The sequence below is a fragment of the Enhydra lutris genome, unplaced genomic scaffold (assembly GCF_002288905.1).
Source record: "Enhydra lutris kenyoni isolate GAN:26980312 unplaced genomic scaffold, ASM228890v2 scaffoldscaffold12, whole genome shotgun sequence".
NCBI lineage: Eukaryota > Metazoa > Chordata > Mammalia > Carnivora > Mustelidae > Enhydra > Enhydra lutris.
In genome coordinates this window covers 23,739,332-23,757,183 of record NW_019154096.1, presented here as the reverse complement: position 1 = coordinate 23,757,183, position 17,852 = coordinate 23,739,332, and the positions used below count along the sequence as shown (strand labels likewise).

Below are 17,852 nucleotides of genomic sequence, written 5' to 3'. Positions count from 1 at the left end.
AAATCAGGCTGTCAGAGAACAGTGAATGTTAGAGAAAGATGGTCATCACACACTGTAAAGTGAACACACACTAAACAAATGCAGATATTATTCTTTTAAAAACCACACAGACACATGCATGCACGCGTGCGCGCACGCACACATACACATTCATATCTAGAAAAAGGTATGCAACAATGCCTATCCCAGCAAGTTGACAAGGGTTCTCTCTCGGTGCAAGATTATGGGTGCCTTTTAGTCCTTCCTTTTTGTGTGTCCATATTTTCTAGTTTTCCCAAAGTTTGCTTGTATAATTTTTACAATATTGAGAAAACGTAATTTTCATTTTTTTATTTTTAAAAGATTTTCTTTATTTATTCATGAGACAGACAGAGAGAGAGAGAGAGAGAGAGGCAGAGGGAGAAGCAGGCTCCCTGCTGAGCAGAGAGCCCGATGCGGGACTCGATCCCAGGACCCTGGGATCATAACCTGAGCTGAAGGCAGATCTGAGCCACCCAGGCATCCTATTTTTCATTTTTAAGAGAAAGCCCAAGTTTACACTCCTAGCCAGAGGCGGAGTTAGTCTAGCCTTAGACTCTACAGCCTGAGCTGGGGGTGGGGTGAGGGCAGGTCTAGATGGAGCGTCTAGGCCAAGACAGCTGCTGGGGTGGGAGTAGGAGTGAACAGCTCTGACGGCAGTGCCCTCACCCCCATGGGCTAGATGGCCATCTCACCCTGGTCTCCCTCCTTCTCTCCAAGTCCTTGGGTAGTTCGGCTCCCTTGTCCCTTCACTGGTGGATGTACCTAGAACACCAGAGATTCACCACCCCCAGTTGAAAATGTTGCTATTACACAAAAAATAATATATTTTTAAAAGTCTTTCTTTTTTCTCCCTAGCCATCAGTGGCTTTGCTCCCAGCTGTCCGTCTGTCTCCCCCTCCTCTTAACAGAGTATCCATGAACTTATCAGAACTCCTGGGAGAGGCCTCGAGACCCAGTATCCCGGGTCAGGAAGAGCTGCTGTGCCTGGGGGTTCATTGATCATTCAGGACTGTGGACAGCTGCACACAGCTGCCTTAATGGTATATTAATTTTGAATAGCAGCAGTCATACAGTAATATGTTGCCCTTGTAAAAAATTAAAGTGTTACTGGTAAGGACAAAGTCCCCTTTAACTGCCCATCCCCCCAGTCTGAAAGGTAACCTCTACTCTCAGGCTGATAGGACTCCCTCCAGACCTCTTTCTCTCTGTTTACGTGTATATTAAAATAAATTCACGCTGTGTGTGGACTACTGGAAATTGGTTTTCTTACTTAATAATGTGTCTTCTAGACCTTTCCAGGTCAGTTCATGTGGATCTGCCCCATGTCTTCACCGAGCAGAATATTCCTCAAATATAATTGCATAGAAATAAAGAATACTTAGGAAATAAGTACTATTTTTATCTCCAGTTTTTAAATTAGGAAACCAAGGTCCAGAGAGGTTAAACAATTTGCCCACGGTCATTCAGTCAGTAAGAAGCCCAGATTCAGCTTCCAGACCCACGCTCTCGCTCTGTTCCTCCCAGTCCGGTGGGTAGCATCTGCGAAGCACTTAGAACCGTGTCCGGCACTGAGCACCACTACGTGTGTGCCTGGTAAACGCAGATCAAGGAAGTAATTCCTTATGATGGCTCTGCCAGTGTCTTTAAGTCACACTCTGCTGCCATGGGAGCGATTTCTCATGTTTCATTATTAAAAAGGGGTGCTGTAGTGAACATCCTTGATCACTCCTCCTCGGCACATGTTTGAAAAATGGAATCTTGAGAAATGGATATTCTGGCTCTTAGCCTTCTGGCATTTTTAATTTTAAGAGAGCTAGGTGTGTGACCAGATAATTCAGCCTTTTAAACCCCTGTCTCCCCATTCTCTGATTTAATTAGGGCAGGAAGGAGCTGCTGGCATGGGTGTTTCCATGGTGTTCTCAGAGCTCTGAAGAGATCTGTTCCAGTTCTGATTTTGTACTGACCCATCAGATAAGACCAGCATGGCTCAAGCTTCTCATATCCAATATGAGATGGGATAGAAAAGAGAGTGTAAATGGAATACTATGCAGCCATCAAAAGAAATGAAATCTTGCCATTTGCGACGACGTGGATGGAACTAGAGGGTATCATGCTTAGTGAAATAAGTCAATCGGAGAAAGACAACTATCATATGATCTCCCTGATATGAGGGAGAGGAGATGCAACATGGTGTGTTAAGGGGGTAGGAGAAGAGTAAATGAAACAAGATGGGATTGGGAGGGAGACAAACCATAAGTGACTCTTAATCTCACAAAACAAACTGAGGGTTAATGGGGGGAGGGGGGTTGGGGGGTGGGATTATGGACATTGGCAGGGTATGTGCTATAATGAGTGCTGTGAAGTGTGTAAACCTGGCGATTCACAGACCTGTACCCCTAGGGATAAAAATATATTATATGTTTATAAAAAATAAAATTTAAAAAAAAAAAAAAGAAAAGAGAGTGTAATGCATACAACAAGGACATTATTTCTTGACTTGCGGGTTTTAATTATATATATAGGTGTACTGTGTATTAAAGCCAAGATGGTTTCAGGACATTGGTTTTGAGTGCTGGTCTCCCCCAGAGGCAAAATGCAAGAGCCTGGGCTCTCACACCGGTGTCCTGGGTTGGAACCTTCCACCACAGTTTATAGATGTGGCAACTTGGACAACTGACTTAACCTCTCTGAGCCTCTATTTTACTTTCCCACAACATGGTGATTAAAAATAGTGTGTATAGGGTCACCTGTGTGGCTCAGTGGGTTAAAGCCTCTGCCTTCAGCTCAGGTCATGAGCCCAGGGTTCTGGGTTCTCTGCTCAGCAGGGAGCCTGCTTCCTCCTCTCTCTCTGCCTGCCTCTCTGCCTACTTGCGATCTCTATCTGTCAAATAAATAAATAAAATCTTTCAAAAAAAATAGTGTGTATAAATGTAGTGATCCAAAGGGGCACGTGCACCCAAATGTTTATAGCAGCAATGTCCACAATAGACAAACTATGGAAAGAGCCTAAATGTCCATCAACAGATGAATGGATAAAGAAGATGTGGGGTGTGTATATATATACATACAATGGAATACTATGCATCCATCAAAAGAAACGAAATCTTGCCATTTACAATGATGTGGGTGGAACTAGAGGGTATTATGCTGAGTGAAGTCAGTCAGAGAAAGACAATTATCATATGATCTCCCTGATATGAGGAATTTGAGAGGCAAGGCAGGAGGCCATGGGGGTAGGGAGGGAAAAATGAAACAAGATGGAACTGGGGAGGGAGACACACCATAAGAGGCTCTTAATCTCAGGAAACAAACAGGGTTGCTGGGGGGTGGGGAGTAGGAGGGATGGGGTGGCTGGTTCTGGACATTGGGGAGGGTATGTGCTTGGTGAGTGCTGTGAATTGTGTAAGACTGATGAATCACAGACCTGTACCCCTGAAGCAAGTAATACATTATATGTTAATTTTTTAAAAAGTTAAAAAAAAATAGTGTGTATACATACAAGGAGCTATTTCCTAAAGGTGAAAATAGAACATAAGAAATGGAAAACATTAAATAGTTCAAAGGCTTGGTTACGTTTCCCCAGCTACCCTGAGCCCCAGACCCTGTGAGAGTCCTCTCAGGGAGGAGGGAAGCACGCCAGGCTACCTACAAGTCTGCAGGGCTGTCCCACCTTGTCGATGCTTGTCTGTCGGCAGGGAAAGGAGAACGTGAAGCCCAGAGGCAGCTGGGCTCCCTTGAGGCCCATGTAGTCCAGGAAATCGGCGATGCACTGCACAATGTGGTCGAACAGCTGCGAGGAGAAAGGGGCAGTCGTCCCTGGCCAACAGCAACACGGGGCAGTGGGGTGGCAGGCCGGCAGGCCGGCACCCCAGGGCGCGGAACTCCCCCAACCCGCCTATACCTCCTCGCCGGTGCCCTGCATGATCTCCAAGGGGATGGCAAAGATCTTGTTGTACATTCGCACCGACCTCCGTCCACTTCTGATCTTTACCAGGAGGACCCGGAAGTTGGTTCCCCCCAGATCCAGGGCCAGGAACTTTCCTTTCTCTGCGGGGGGAAAAAGTGGGCACTGCGTTCCTCTAGCATGCAGAGAGCAGGGGCTGGTGTGGAGGCACTGAGAGGAAGAGGAGCTGCCGACCCAGAGCCGACTCGGAGCCTTCTCCTTGGGGGCTCCCGAGCCAGAGGAGAGTGGCAGTTCCCCAGCGCAGCCTCCAAGCCCTGGACGGCGCTTTGAGCCAGTCCAAGGCCAGCCCACTTTTCTTGTTACCTGGTAGAGGCTGCATATGATGCTTAAGCTCAAGGAGCCTCTGAAGGCGAATCCAAGTCAGGCTACACTGACCACAGTGAAATCTGGGGGATATTTCCATCCTGTCTCTATGGCCTACAGGAATTATTCCCCATGAGCATGAAAGGGTTCTTCCTGCCCCCTGCTTGTCCCACGTGTGGATTCCCACACCTGCTCCTGACTCACAAGAAGGCATGTCGAAGCCAGCCCCCCATTACTATCCAAGGCCACCCCAACAGTATCTCTCATTTCTCTGACATGGCGGAGCATCAGAGCCTGTCCTATATGACCTTTCACCTTGCCCTCTGCCTCTCTCACTCTGTTCTGTCCGCACTGGTCATTCTGCTGTTTCCTGAATTTGCTAAAGACATCACTCCCAGCCAGCCCTCTAAAGCCTTCTCCCGATTTTCTTCGTAGCCCCTGCTGCTACAGGGCCTCATATGGTGTTCGTCTATTGTCTGCAAGCCCAACAGAACGTAGGCTCCACAAGCGTAGGGACTGTGTTTCCCTCCCCGTGCTATCACCGGGCCTGGACCAGAGCCTGACATTCAGTAGGTGCTTAATGGAACTTTGACAAATGAAGGCAGGGCACCTGGCTGGCTCAGTCAGTTAAGCATCTGCCTTCAGCTCAGCTCATGATCACGGTGTCCTGGGATGGAGCCCCACGTCAGGCTCCCTGCTAGGCAGGGAGTCTGTCTCTCTCTGCTCCTCACCCCGCTCTCATGCTCTCTCTCTCACTTTCTCAAATAAATAAAATCTTTATTTAAAAATTAAAATTAAAAACTGAAGGAAGAAGGATGAAAAGGACGAAAGAACAAACACTTGAATGCTGTCTTTTACTGCTCTTAGTTTCTTTCCCATGTAGACTTGAAGGATATTGGCTCTGGAAAGATCTCTGCTGCTGAGAGTCCCCAAGTGCAGCTGTGCGACCTTGAGGATGCCATCTGACCTCTCTGAGTCTGTTTTGGCAGCAATAAAATGGGAATCACTTTTTTCTTTGTGAAACATCCCAAGTGGTTCTGAGGATGAGATGAAATTAAAGATTCCAAAACAAAGTACAAGATCTAGAGCATTTTACAAAGGTCATTATTTCTAGGTGAGGCCCCTGAGGTTCAGAGAGATGAAGTCAGTTGTCTAAAGAATGGACCCCCTTGGGTCGTGGCTCCTCTTGGCTGAGCACAGAGAAGAATCAAGTGTCAGAAAAGTCAGGGGCAGAAAGCAATGAGAGCAGAGAGGAAGAGCCAAGCCCTGGGAGAGGAGAGGCAGGGTACCAGGCAGGAGACAAGCCAGACAAGTCCAAGTGTCCAGATGGCAGCTCCGAGGGCAAAGCCTGGGCTTCCGTCGCCAGCAGCATGATGTACACGCCATGTTCTCAGCTACGCAGACACACATGTGACCTCACTAGGGTATTTGTCCATTGCAAATGCCCGGGATCCACCAAGGCAAATAGAATCACTGTACTGACTTTCTACCCTCCTCCCCCTCCCTCCATTACAGACATGAATACAAGCCTTTTAAAACTAAAAACCTGAGGTGCCTAGGTGGCTCCATCAGTTAAGCAACTGCCTTTGGCTCAGGTTATGACCCCAGGGTCCTCGGATTGGGTCCTGAGTTGGGCTCCCTGCTCAGTGTGTAGTCTGCTTCTCTCTCTCCCTCTCTCCTCCCCTGCTCGTACTCTCTCTTCCTCTCTCTCTCAAAGATATAAAATCTTTTTTTAAAATTAAAAAAAAAAAAAAAATTAAAGCCTAACTAGATTTAAGGAGTTTGGGCGGGAGCTCTGATCGCGGCCCACCTGTGCCATCCGGCATCCCGCAGACGTAGGTGGGCAGCATCTTGACCGTGGCCGTCAGGTGGGTGTCCTTTCTCAGCCCGTTCTCGAACTCTGTCCGCATCTTGCCCTGCACATCCTTGAGCTGCTCTCGAGTCAGCCGGAACAGAGCCAGCACATGGTCGATCTGCTTCCGTTGGGCCTGTACACGGGAGGCTACCGCGGTCACCATGGCAGCCCCCTTGGTGCTGCCACTCTCCGACAAGAGGAAGCGGACATCACAGTTCGGGACCAGTCTCCTCACCACCTTGTGCAGTCGCTTTGGGTATCTGAAGGCAGGGGCGATGGCAAAATGTGTAACAACCATAAAGGCCCAGGCCTGGCCAGCGGGGACAGACACAGGTGTGGAATGGGGGTCCTGAGCCGTCTTGTTGGGCTGGGCTCAACCCTTCAGTCACCGGATGATGGGGAGGCAAGGGACTGACTGGGGGGAGAGGCCAGGGCAGCTAGGGTGGTGGAAAGGACACTTGGAGGCTCAAAGAAGTGGTTATTTTATTCATCACTAATATTTCAATAAGTAGGGCATGTGTGCACATAATGTATTAGCCGAGAATCACCTGCGTCCAAAGGGGAAGGGTCCTTTCCCCAGCTCTTTCCAGCATATACCTGCCTGACTCCCACCACCACCTCTGTCAGCCAGAGGGGCTCTCCCACTCCCTCCTCCTGGGAAATTCTCATTTCCCTGCATTTTCCTACCATATCCTTCCTTGGATATGGCCACCTTGGCAACCTCTGCCCTTCGGATCTTTCCCCATCTATAACGGAGTGTATTTTATTTTCCAATCTCCGTAGGTATTCAATAGTAATAGATAGCTGGATGGATAGATGGACAGATGGATAAGTGTCTGGGTGAACGCCCTTCTAGTCAGGTTTAGCAGAGCATTTCTTTAAGAACAATCCCCCCAAAATAACCCAGCCAGCTAGAGGCATACGGTCTCTCCTTCCCCTGGAAACTCAGCAGCAGGAGGAGGTGGTTGGCTCCAGCCCCACAGAAAAGCAGCACAGTTCGGAGAGCGTGCTGGGTCTCTGTTCGGGGGTGGAGGGTGTGGGGCTCAGGCAGCACTCACTGAGGGTGTATCTTGTAGAGTGTGCCGTCCACGCCCACCGTGGTCCGGAGCCGCGCCAGCTTCTTGTTCTCCCGCAGGCGTGTCAGGATGGCGGCCAGGGCCGCGGCACAGAGGTTGGCCGAGCGGAAGGAGACGATGGTGCAGACGTGCTGCACGGCGATGCAGTCGGCCTCCGAAGGCTCCAGGCCCAGATCTGTCAGGATCTCTCTTGTATTGGCAAGGCCTTCCTTATACCTGGCCAGGGGACGGCAATGAGAGGACCATGGTTCGCCATCCCGTGGAAGTCCCCTAGAGAACCAGCTTTCCCACCTCTCGGGATTGTGAATACAAGCAAGCTGGCACATCGTGATATAATAATGAAAACCGTATCAACAATGATCATAGCGGCCACCGTTCACTGAGCTGTCACGATGTGCCAGGCGCTCGTCTGAAGATCTGACAGGTGTAGAGTGGGGTACTTGTCCCCAGTTACAGAGCTAGGAAGTGCAAGGGTCAGGATTTGACCTGACTGTACTATTCTGCCCTCCACAGAAACTCAGGCTCTACCATGCTCTGCACAAACAGACTCTAGGAGTCAGAGGCCTCTCTGCAGAGCTCAGAATCGAAACTGATTGCAAAGCTCAGGCCAACGCCAGGGTTTCTAAGCCTGCGGAACAGGACCCTGAGTGGACTGGAGGCAATCGCCTTCACCAGCCATCTCCTCATTGCAGGAACCTCTGCGTGAGGCCTCAAGTCACCAAAGCCAAGGCCAGTCCCCAACAGTACCAAGTACAGAAGCCTCTTGTTATAGCGGGAGCTCTTAACTTAGAAATGCATGGGCCCAAGGATGCCCGATATTATAAGCAAAATTGAGTACAAACACGCATTTTTGTGGTAAAGGGTCCAGAATTTGAATTAGATCCTCAAAGGGATCTGGGACCCTAAAAACGTTTTAAGTCACCACTTCAGGTGGTGAAGGCAGGAGGAAGAAGGTAGCAAAATATAAGAAAGGCGTAGGCCTCCAACCCCAGACTCCCTGGTCAATGAAACCAGCAAGAAGCCGCACCCGAGTCGCAGCAGGCATTGCTAACGCACCCAAAGCTGGGCCCAGGTCTGAAGGTGTCCTGGTGAAGATCAGGATGGATCTGGTCCCTTCCGCTGTGCCACTGCCATAAGCACACCACGCCTTGGCGACCCACCCTCACCCGCTGCACATACAAGGTGAAGGGACCCAGCCGGCAGCTTACTTCTCCATAGCAGCCACGTGCCGTGTTTCAATCTTGCCCTTAGTGTGGAGAGCAGAGGACTTCTTGCCACCAAACAGGAGACCTGCCTTGGCCATCTTCAGCAGGATGATCCTGACAAGTTCGCCCAGGTACAGGCCGCTGATCATCTTCTCAAACCTACGATTTGGTGAACAGATCAGTGACAGCTATGGTTATGGGTGTGTAGCATCCTTTGCCCAGGCGCATGAGCCACGGCCCATGGCCAAGGGTCATGAGAAATGGAAGCACCACTCCATGGGTCAGGGGGCCTTAGGCCCCTTCACAGCCTCGGGTGCCTTTGGGAGCTCACTGGTCTCCTCTGGACTGCACTCCCCTAACCTATAAAAGGAGAGAACTGCACTAGAGGAGATCTATGATTCCCTCCTGCTCATGAAGTGCTTGAATCCAAGAATCTTTATCACCCTGACCATGGGGATACCATTCTCATATTAGGCATAAGGAATCTCAACCTCAGGGATTTCAGGTGCCCGCCAGACCACCACCCGTGGCATGATAAATCCAACTTTCAGATGCTTCCAATGCCTACGCCATGCTTTTGGCCAAGAAAGAAAGAAGCTGTGTCTGGGAGATGGGCTTGAAAGGCTCTCCAATAGTGTGGATGAAATCTCCCACTGGGCTGCCCACACCTCGATTCCGAATCTGCATCCGACAAGCAATGACTAACTGTTTCCCAGGCAAACAACTGAATTTAATTTTTATTCTCCCAACATAATAGGGCACAAAATCAAGGACAACCTGTTTTCTAATCAACTTTTATCTATTTCATTAGAGAAAGTCGTAGAACATCGCAGAAACAGAAGACAATCAAAAGAAGTCCAGGTTGGGTTTGGGGGAGTAAAATTTACTTTAGGTGAAATGGAGAGAGCGAGGGTGATGAGGGCGATGAGGGTGATGATGGTCTTGGGCCATAACTGCTGTGTCACCAGTGAAATGGGTGTGTGCCTGGGGGAGCAGGGATGTCCAAAGCAGAAATGTGCTTTCTGGGCATGCAGTGCTACTGTCTGAATGGTTTCTAGGAGGTACTATAAGTATTTACTCACCAGAGCTTCTTGGAAAATTGGCTGGGGCTAGACAAACGTACAAGAAGCCTGGAACATCTTACAGGGCCAGAAAATAAGGAAGTCCATAAGGAGTGATGAGAACACATTGAAAGGACACAGGACCAGCTTGAAGGGGCTTCTGTTGGCCAAATGTGGAAATATCCAAGCATCAAAATAAATAATGATAGGAAGAAATGATACCCCATTAAATAAGAGAAAGAATCCTATGAGGATTCCTATGAGGATAAACAGATAGATGGAGGAGACAGGAAAGCCATGGTTTACAGGAGAATCACAACAAAGAAAGACAATGACTGTAGAAATTCTTCAACAGATGCTCAAAATAAAGAGTGAAAGTTAATGGGAAAGGGGATATTTCCATAGTCTCCAAGTATCTCTTCACCAGATAGTATTCATGACAGAAGGGATAGTAACCACCTCTGGGAGAAGAACCTGTTATGCAGCCCCCTGGTCGAGTGATCTGGGGGAGCGAAGCGAGGAATGAACAAACGTCCAGGGCCTCCAGACATGATGCACTGAGGAGGGCCCACGTCTCTTCTGTGACCGTCCTGCCAAAAATGCACACCTGAATCTAATCACGAGGAAACCTCGGACAGTTGAGAGACATTCTGTACAATAAATGGCTTGCACGCTTTAAGCTCATGAAAAAAAAAGAGATACTACAGAGGGTTTCCAGGCTCAAAGAGGCTCAAGAGAAAGCCACAAGCTGTCATGTGTGATCCTGAACAGAGCCTGGGCCAGGACCATTCCTTTTTTCTTGTTTTATAGAGGACATTAATGGGACAGCTAATGAATTTTGAGTAAGGTCTGTAAATTAGATATTAGAACTGATTAAGTGTTAATTTCCTAATTTTGACGATTATACTTTGGTTCTGTGAGAGACTATACTTGTTTGCAGATAATACACTTTGAAGTATTCAGGAGTGAAGGAATATTATGTTTGCAACTTAGTTTCAAATGGCTCAGAAAAGTAATTTTATTCAAAAATTTTGTGTATATGTGCATGTATATACATACACACAGAAACAGAGAGAGAACATTCATACTTAAAGAATCTGGATGAAGGGGAATTTTGAACCATTTTTGTAACTTTTCTGTAAGCCTAAAATTATTTAAAAAAAAATTTTTAAATACCTTTTCATTCAACAAACACTTAATGAGAACCAATAACGTGTAAGACATCATGCATAGAAAGGAAAGAAAACTCAGACGTGCAGCTCCTGGGGCTCAGCGTGTAGGTGGAGCTGATGCAGACCCCCAGTAGCTCTCCTCCTGGTGAGCATGGGGTGAGAGCCGAGAAAGACTCCCCAAGACCTGAGCTGGGAAGGTACCGCAGCACCTACAAGCTTCCCTGGGTCCTGCTCCCTTGGGCTGCACTGGGTTTGTTCTGTGGCTGAGCGTCCGAAGGCACCGAGAGGGCAGGACGCGAATCACCTGGTCCCCAGGGGTAGCCCCTCTCCCCCACTTGTGACAGGTAACTGGTCACCACTGGAAAGCCTCCCACATTCAAGGTGTACCCGAGGGACTGGGTATTTCCTGATGCCAACGCCCCGATGACAGCACAAGGGGACTCACAGCTGCTTCCCGGGGTTGAGAGAGCCGAGGTCCAGCTCCTGGTCGAACTCGGTACGGATGTCCTCCAGAGCCCCGTCGTCCCCGAAGGCCCCCCACTCCGTGCTGATGCACATCCTCCCCTCGTCGCCTTCCACCAGGTCGATGTTGTTCATGTCCTCCATGTAACATGCATTGGTACCAGTGCCTGCACGAGGGATCAGAGCAAACAGGCAAAGACCGAAAGGCTCCCAGCTGGGCAGAGACACAGAGACCTCTCAAGTGCCTGAGAGCCCTCTGAATGTACCACAAAGTGCTTTTGATCCACTTCCCAGGCCGGTTCTCACTGAGGGAAGCAGCTTTGGCAAGCCTGGGAGTTCATGAGGAATAAAGCTGATATGTCAAGTCTACACTTCTCAGATGTTAATGGTTTGCTGTCCTGAATGGAGCTGATTGTGAGGAAGTCCCATGAATATGGATGAAAGCTGACAGAGCACATTTACAAAGACAAGGATGAGTGAACCTAACCTTGGAAATTTAAAAAAAAAAAAAAATTCACCCACCCAGTCATTTTTTTAATCCTTTTCCTAAACTACTTAGCCTCTTCTCTATTGATACTAAAAATATTCTTTACTCATGGACTGCCACAAATTCCTCCCAGCAGAAGCTACATCCTTATCTTTGACAGCGATTAGCTATCACATAAGAACGCAACATTCCATTACTCAAACACAAAATCACTCCAAGGAAATGCCTCCAGCACGAGAATACTGGGGAGTGGCTACAAATGGACAGTCTGTGGGAGACCCCCCACCCCCCCGCCACGAGATGATGGAAATGTTCTACAGCTGGATCGTGGTGACGGTCAGGAAACTCGACATCTACTAAAAACCATTGGGTTGTACACCTTACATGAGAATTTTCACGGCTCAAAGCTGCTTAAAAAATTATTTTTTAAAAGTGTCTTCCCCGTCTGATGCTCTGGTCTGAGGATTTTAAAGCCAACATGAGAAATAAGAAATGAGAGAAGCGAATGTAATGCAGTACGTGGAAAAGGCTTTTCTAAGAAAAGCGTGGCACAGTTTAGGCGTGGCAGCCGATCTGCAGTCTGCCAGATGCAGTCGCTGAGACGCAGTGGACGGGTCTTGAAGCCATGGCTGCAGGCGCCCATCCCATGGTGAGCTGTGGGTCTTGGGAACTGGGAAGGCAGATCAAGCCCCTTAGGTGTAAAGATCCTGCCCTTTGGGAACGCCCAGCTGAGGAGCGATTCAGAAAACTCTCCCTAGGAGAGGGATGTGGAGACGGTAGGGTCTGTTCAAGAACAGCTGATAAACCCAATCCACCCAGCTTCCGGTCCCCCACACTGCCTTCTCACGGATGCCTCTGGCAGACCCCCTCCCATTCAGGTGTTGAGGACCACCCAGCAGATACCTCCACTGTGCTGCGACACCCCACCATGTCCTATGTGCACAGGGGAATGGCCTCTTGGCTGGTCACCTTGCTTCCATTGTTGCCCGCAAGAGTCAATTCTCTCTTTGACGCAGAGGCCGAAATGCACTTCTTAAAAATGCATATCCCATTGATCCACCCCCACCTGAAGTCCTCCAGGGACTTGCTGCCTGCCTCTTCTCAGGATGGAAGCCAAAGACCGCACAGGGACCATGTCCCATGTCCTGTGCAGTTGGCCCAGTCCTGTCCATTCTCTCTGGCCTGAAGAGCCCAGTCCTCTCAGCCTTCAGTCACTTTGGTTCAGCCACCACCGGCTTCTAGGGTTCCTGGAGCATCCCAGACCAATCCCACCTCAGAGGCCACAGGTCTCCTCCTTGCTTAGCCAGGGCCTCTCTTCCTCTCCATCTCCACTTTGTTGCTTCCTCCTTATCCCCAGAGGTCCCTGCTCAAATGTTGCCCTCAGAGAGACCTGTCTTCCCCCCTCCATCACACTCATTCTCAGTCACCTCAGCCTGCTTCCCTCTTGTCATCACACCAACCATGACATGATATTACTTGTCTGGACCTTTCAGGCCTTTCACCCAGCTCCCCACTGAAAGCTGTAGGAATACAGGAATCACCTCCACTGCAAACCCAATGCAGAGCACAGGGCCTAGCACCCAAGAAGCACTCCGCAAGTACTTGTCAAATGAATGCATTAATTTTCCATTTTTCCACATTACATCTCATGAACAGAAAGTGCCAGTACCCTCCCACAGAATGTACTCGGTTTGCTAAAACTGAGCCCCAGACTAGCCCCTTTTCCCGACCTGGAAAATCAAGTCAAATTGAATTACCAATGATGACACCAACTTCACAGCAGGGATCATCATAGGCGCACGTCATCATGGTCCCCACGGTGTCATTGACCAAGGTCAGGATGTCCACATCTATGTCCTGATGGAACACAAGTCCCAGAGGGCGTCAGGGGGCAGGAAGGGGGCATCATCCCTTTATCTTTTCCCAGAGAGGAAGCAAGAGCTGTGAAGCTGATGAGACAATCGCTAGATCCTGCCTGGAAGAGACAGGGTCTCTGTCAGATTCAGGGGTCTAGAAGAGAGAAAGGGCAGTTGGGAACTGAAGAATGGAACCCAAGCTCCTGCCTTATGGCTGAAGGCCTCTGTGCAATGGAAATATGAAGACAGACCACCAGGAATCCAGCCTTTATTAGAGAGACCCCCGAGGAAAGCATGTTTCTCCTGGGAGCAAAGCCCTCCCTCGCCCACGGGGACAGCTTAACCAGCCTCCGCCAAGTCCTCTCCATGGGCAGCACCACGGATTTCTCATCTGGGCTTCCCATGTTGACGAGTCAACTTGGATTATTACCCCCAAGGTAATATGGTTCCCCAAGGTTTGGGGAAGCATTCTAAAGTGAAATGAAACAATAAAAGGAAAACACAGGCTACAAAAGATTATGATTGCATCTTTAGAGAGAAAAAAGACTAGAAGGGTATCCATCAAAATACTGTTCTCACTGTCAGGACAACAAATAAGTTGGATTTATTTGTCTACTTCTCAGCTAAGCAAGGACCATGTCTTGCTTTTTCAGTTTAGATTATCATAAAATTTATTCAACAAATAGAGATAACCCACGAATAGAGAGTAGAAAATAGGAGAGACTGCCAGACTGGAAAGAAAGCGATCTTTGAAGCTCAGAGAGGAAAGGCGATTAGAGCATTACACATGCACGGGGTCTAACCAAGACCTTCTGAGGGGGCTGTGGCAGCTGGGGAGGTCCCAGGGAAGCGTGAGGCCACATTTCAATGGCTACTGGAACAAGCACCATGTACCGAGGCTTACCAGTGAGTATACCCAAATTGGTCACAACTGATCGCACCTATACCACAGTGAGATCTGCCCCAGGATCAATTCCTTCTCTGATTCTCCTTCCAAGACAGACACAGTAGGAAAACCCCACAGGGAGAGAAAGGGGCTAGGACAGGGAGGCGAACCCCTCACCTTGTGTTTTCTTATGGCTTTGGTCAGACAACTCACTACATCTGTGTCTTGAACTCCCCGTGCCTTAAACTTCTTGGTCCATGAAAGCAGGATCCCCTGGGGGAAGATTTCAGAGCCAGTTAAAATGAAGAAGGTGCTCAGTTCTGAAACTCTGACAATAAGTGGCAGAAATCTCAAGCATGAAGCGCATCTGTACGGGCTTCTCCTCTTAAAGCTGAATCACCCCCAACTCTTTCAACATTCCTTCAGAGGCATTTTCTAACCATGTAAACATCTTTATTTCATCTGAGCAGTTTGAAACAGTATACGGAATGGCAGACAGGACAATAACTGAGGACCTAGACTCAGCAAGACATTAGTCAAGTCATTTAACCTCTCTGAGCCTCAGTTACTCGTCCATGAAACGGAGAACCCTCATCTCCCTGCCCCATCACAGGAATGCTCTGATGGGAATCCCGGCCCGTGGTAGATACACATTACGTACACAGGATGCATATGGATTGCCAGATCCACAAAACAGAACCAACGTGGTGTTAGCGAGCGGGACTCCCTTGGGAACTTAAGTTCTACTAGAAAAATGGCTCTCTCTTTGCGTTATCAATTATTTGCATAAAAGTGGTGTTTCCTAGAGCGCCTGGCTGGCTCAGTCGGTAGAGCATGCAGCTTTTAATCTCGGGGTCATGAGTTCGAGCCCCACGTTGGGTGTACAGATTATTTAAAAATAAAATACTTTTTAAGAAAATGTTTTATTTAAAAAACGGTGTTTCCCAAGAGTTTTGTAAAATAGCGAATAATCAGAATGTTTCAGGCTAGAAGAAAAGTTTGGAGATTAAGAGATTTGCCGGAGGCCACCCAGTCAACAAATAGCTGAACCCGAACTCACAGACTCCCCACCATGCCCTCCAAGTCCTCTCAGTTTACGGATAAAGCTGAGATTTACAGAAGAAGGAAACTGCTCTAGATCTCACAGTGAGTGAAGGACACAGTCCAACTGGAATGCCCTGGTCTGATTCCAGACCAGAGACCAGGGCTTTTTCCCTGCACCACAGCGCTACCTAGTGGCAGCCCTCCCTAACTTCTTCCTTCATAGGTCATGGGAACATCCCTTCTTCGTGAGATAGAGGGCAACCCCCCCAAAAAAGGCTACTAGGGACAATGTAGTATGTATTAGAGGCAGGATGTATGAGGGAGTGGAGAATAAATGCTTGTGATATACAGTTAAGTGGAAAATTTTAAAGGGCTTATTATATTTCTTAAAACTGTGTATACATATGCATACTATGCAAACAGCGTAACATCAGTATTTAGTATAAACATGACTAGAAGGCCAACAATTCAAGTACTGGGTCTCCTGAAGGTTGGGATTAGAGGTGTTTCTGATTTCTTCTTCTTTAAACTTTTCAATCCTATCCTCTTCTCTATCTCTCCTTCTCTCTCTCTTCTATATTGAAAAGTATTACCATTTTATCATCAGAAACACACACAGAGACACAGAAATTTCTCTTCTGCTAAGACTTTTCTGTTCCCTCATTTAAAAACAACAAAACAAAACAACAACAGTGAAGTGACCTCCCGTCTTAATTCCCAGGCTCTTATTTTCTTCCATCATCTTTTAGTTTCACAAAGAAACCTCCAGAGCCCCCGCTCCTCAGGAGGGCCTCCCCTTCCCACCTCCTCCTGCACTCAGATGACTTACCAGCCCCACCTTCTCCAAAAGCCCTTATTTCGGTGTCACAAGCCTACATCCATAGCACAGCCTTGATGAAATGGCTGTGCCCACAGTTAGTTGTTATCACTAGTACATTTCCTGTGGCTGAAGTTTTTCTACTTAACTTTAGACTTCACTGAAAGGCAGTCTGGGGGGAATTTTATAAAATGCAAATAATTCAACTAGACTTTGATGAGAAAAAGCACTTTTTGCTTTCTTGATATAATCAAGCACTTTTCCCTGGTTTAAATGTTTAAACTGACTATCCTTACTGGGAAATGGCACAAAATGGGTCAAAATGCTTCCAGGCACCTTGGTGGTATTTTGAACAAAGTTCTAGAGCTGTGTCTTTCTGGAAAGGTGGTGCGGGCAGGAGCTTGTGAGCTTGGGCTGAGCCGCTCTTGGCTGTGTGGCCTTGGGCAAGTCTCTTAACATCTCTGAGCTGCAGTTATTTTCTCAAATATGAAATGGAAATAATCATATCTACTTCATATGACTGCTTGGGATTTTAATGAGATAATACACATAAGGAGTTCAGCACAGTGCAAGATACAATGCCAAAATCAAAGGTACAGTGCTATTATTATTATTATTAATATTATTACATAAAGATGTTGGTAGGGATTTGGCTTAGAAAAATGCCAAAATCTTGGATAAACAAACCATACAGTCACCCCCTGGTTATCAAGAAAATATGCAAGTGTGGTTCTCAAACTCAAATGAACCCCAACAGAGCTTGAGAGTTCTCCTCCTTCTTCCTGGGGTCTCCATTTCTGAGCACAGAGAAGAGCTGTTAAACTACTCGGTGAATCTGATCTCTATCCCAGGGTCTGATACCCACCACTCTTCCTCCCACTCCCTCTACAGACTCTGGGACCTCTGCTTCTCCAGCCAGCAAAGACAGCGACACCACACAACCCAACTCGGCCCAGCCTCTTCTCACATTCTCTAAACACTTCTTCATGCTAATTTTGTCCCATCCTTTTTAAAATAAAATAATAAAAATGAGAACCTCAACCCATGCCCTGTCTAGATAGATCATGGCTAGTTCCCACTCAATGGAATCAAGTAAATGATTGGCTGTACCTTTAATTGTCAGATAGTTAATAATCACCTATAAAATACAAGACACCATGCTATAGACCCTGCAAGTAGAGAAGAATATAAAACAGGGGCACCTGGGGGCTCAGTCGGTTAAGCGTCTGCCTTCAGCTCAGGTCATGATTCCAGGGTCCTGGGATCGAGCCCCGTATCAGGCTCCCTGCTCAGCGGGGAGTCTGCTCCTCCCTCTCTCTCTGTCCCTAACCTCCTTCGCTTGTGGTCTCTCTCTCTCAAATAAATAAATAAAATCTTAAAAAAAAACAAAGACTAATATAAGACAGTGCCTGCCCTCCAGAAACATCTCTTGAGGCAGGGGATAAGGTACAAAAGCACCAAGAAACCACTGACATAGGGACAGTCCTTGTGGCGGCGCTGCAGCTACCACTGATGCAACAGGCACAGTCTGGTCTAAACATCCCCTCAGCCCGGCAGGGAGCTGTTATTACCCGTTTTACAGATGGAAAAACAAGTGGCTTAAGAAGTTACGAACTTGCCCAGGGAACTCAGCTTGCTCTGAG

At 47.8% G+C, this 17,852-nt stretch overlaps 1 protein-coding gene across 1 annotated transcript in view; it reads right to left on the bottom strand.

Annotated features, from left to right (window-relative positions):
* Positions 1 to 17,852, bottom strand: part of LOC111145071 (hexokinase domain containing 1) — a 40,109-nt gene that overhangs the window by 10,689 nt on the left and 11,568 nt on the right. Inside the window, exons 5-12 of the mRNA XM_022499684.1 lie at positions 14,526 to 14,621; positions 13,364 to 13,463; positions 11,103 to 11,286; positions 8,428 to 8,583; positions 7,202 to 7,435; positions 6,099 to 6,403; positions 3,923 to 4,068; positions 3,692 to 3,811 (exon numbers count right to left, since the gene is read on the bottom strand). Of these exons, the coding sequence (XP_022355392.1) occupies positions 3,692 to 3,811; positions 3,923 to 4,068; positions 6,099 to 6,403; positions 7,202 to 7,435; positions 8,428 to 8,583; positions 11,103 to 11,286; positions 13,364 to 13,463; positions 14,526 to 14,621 (1,341 nt within the window). The remainder of the gene's footprint in view (positions 1 to 3,691; positions 3,812 to 3,922; positions 4,069 to 6,098; positions 6,404 to 7,201; positions 7,436 to 8,427; positions 8,584 to 11,102; positions 11,287 to 13,363; positions 13,464 to 14,525; positions 14,622 to 17,852) is intronic.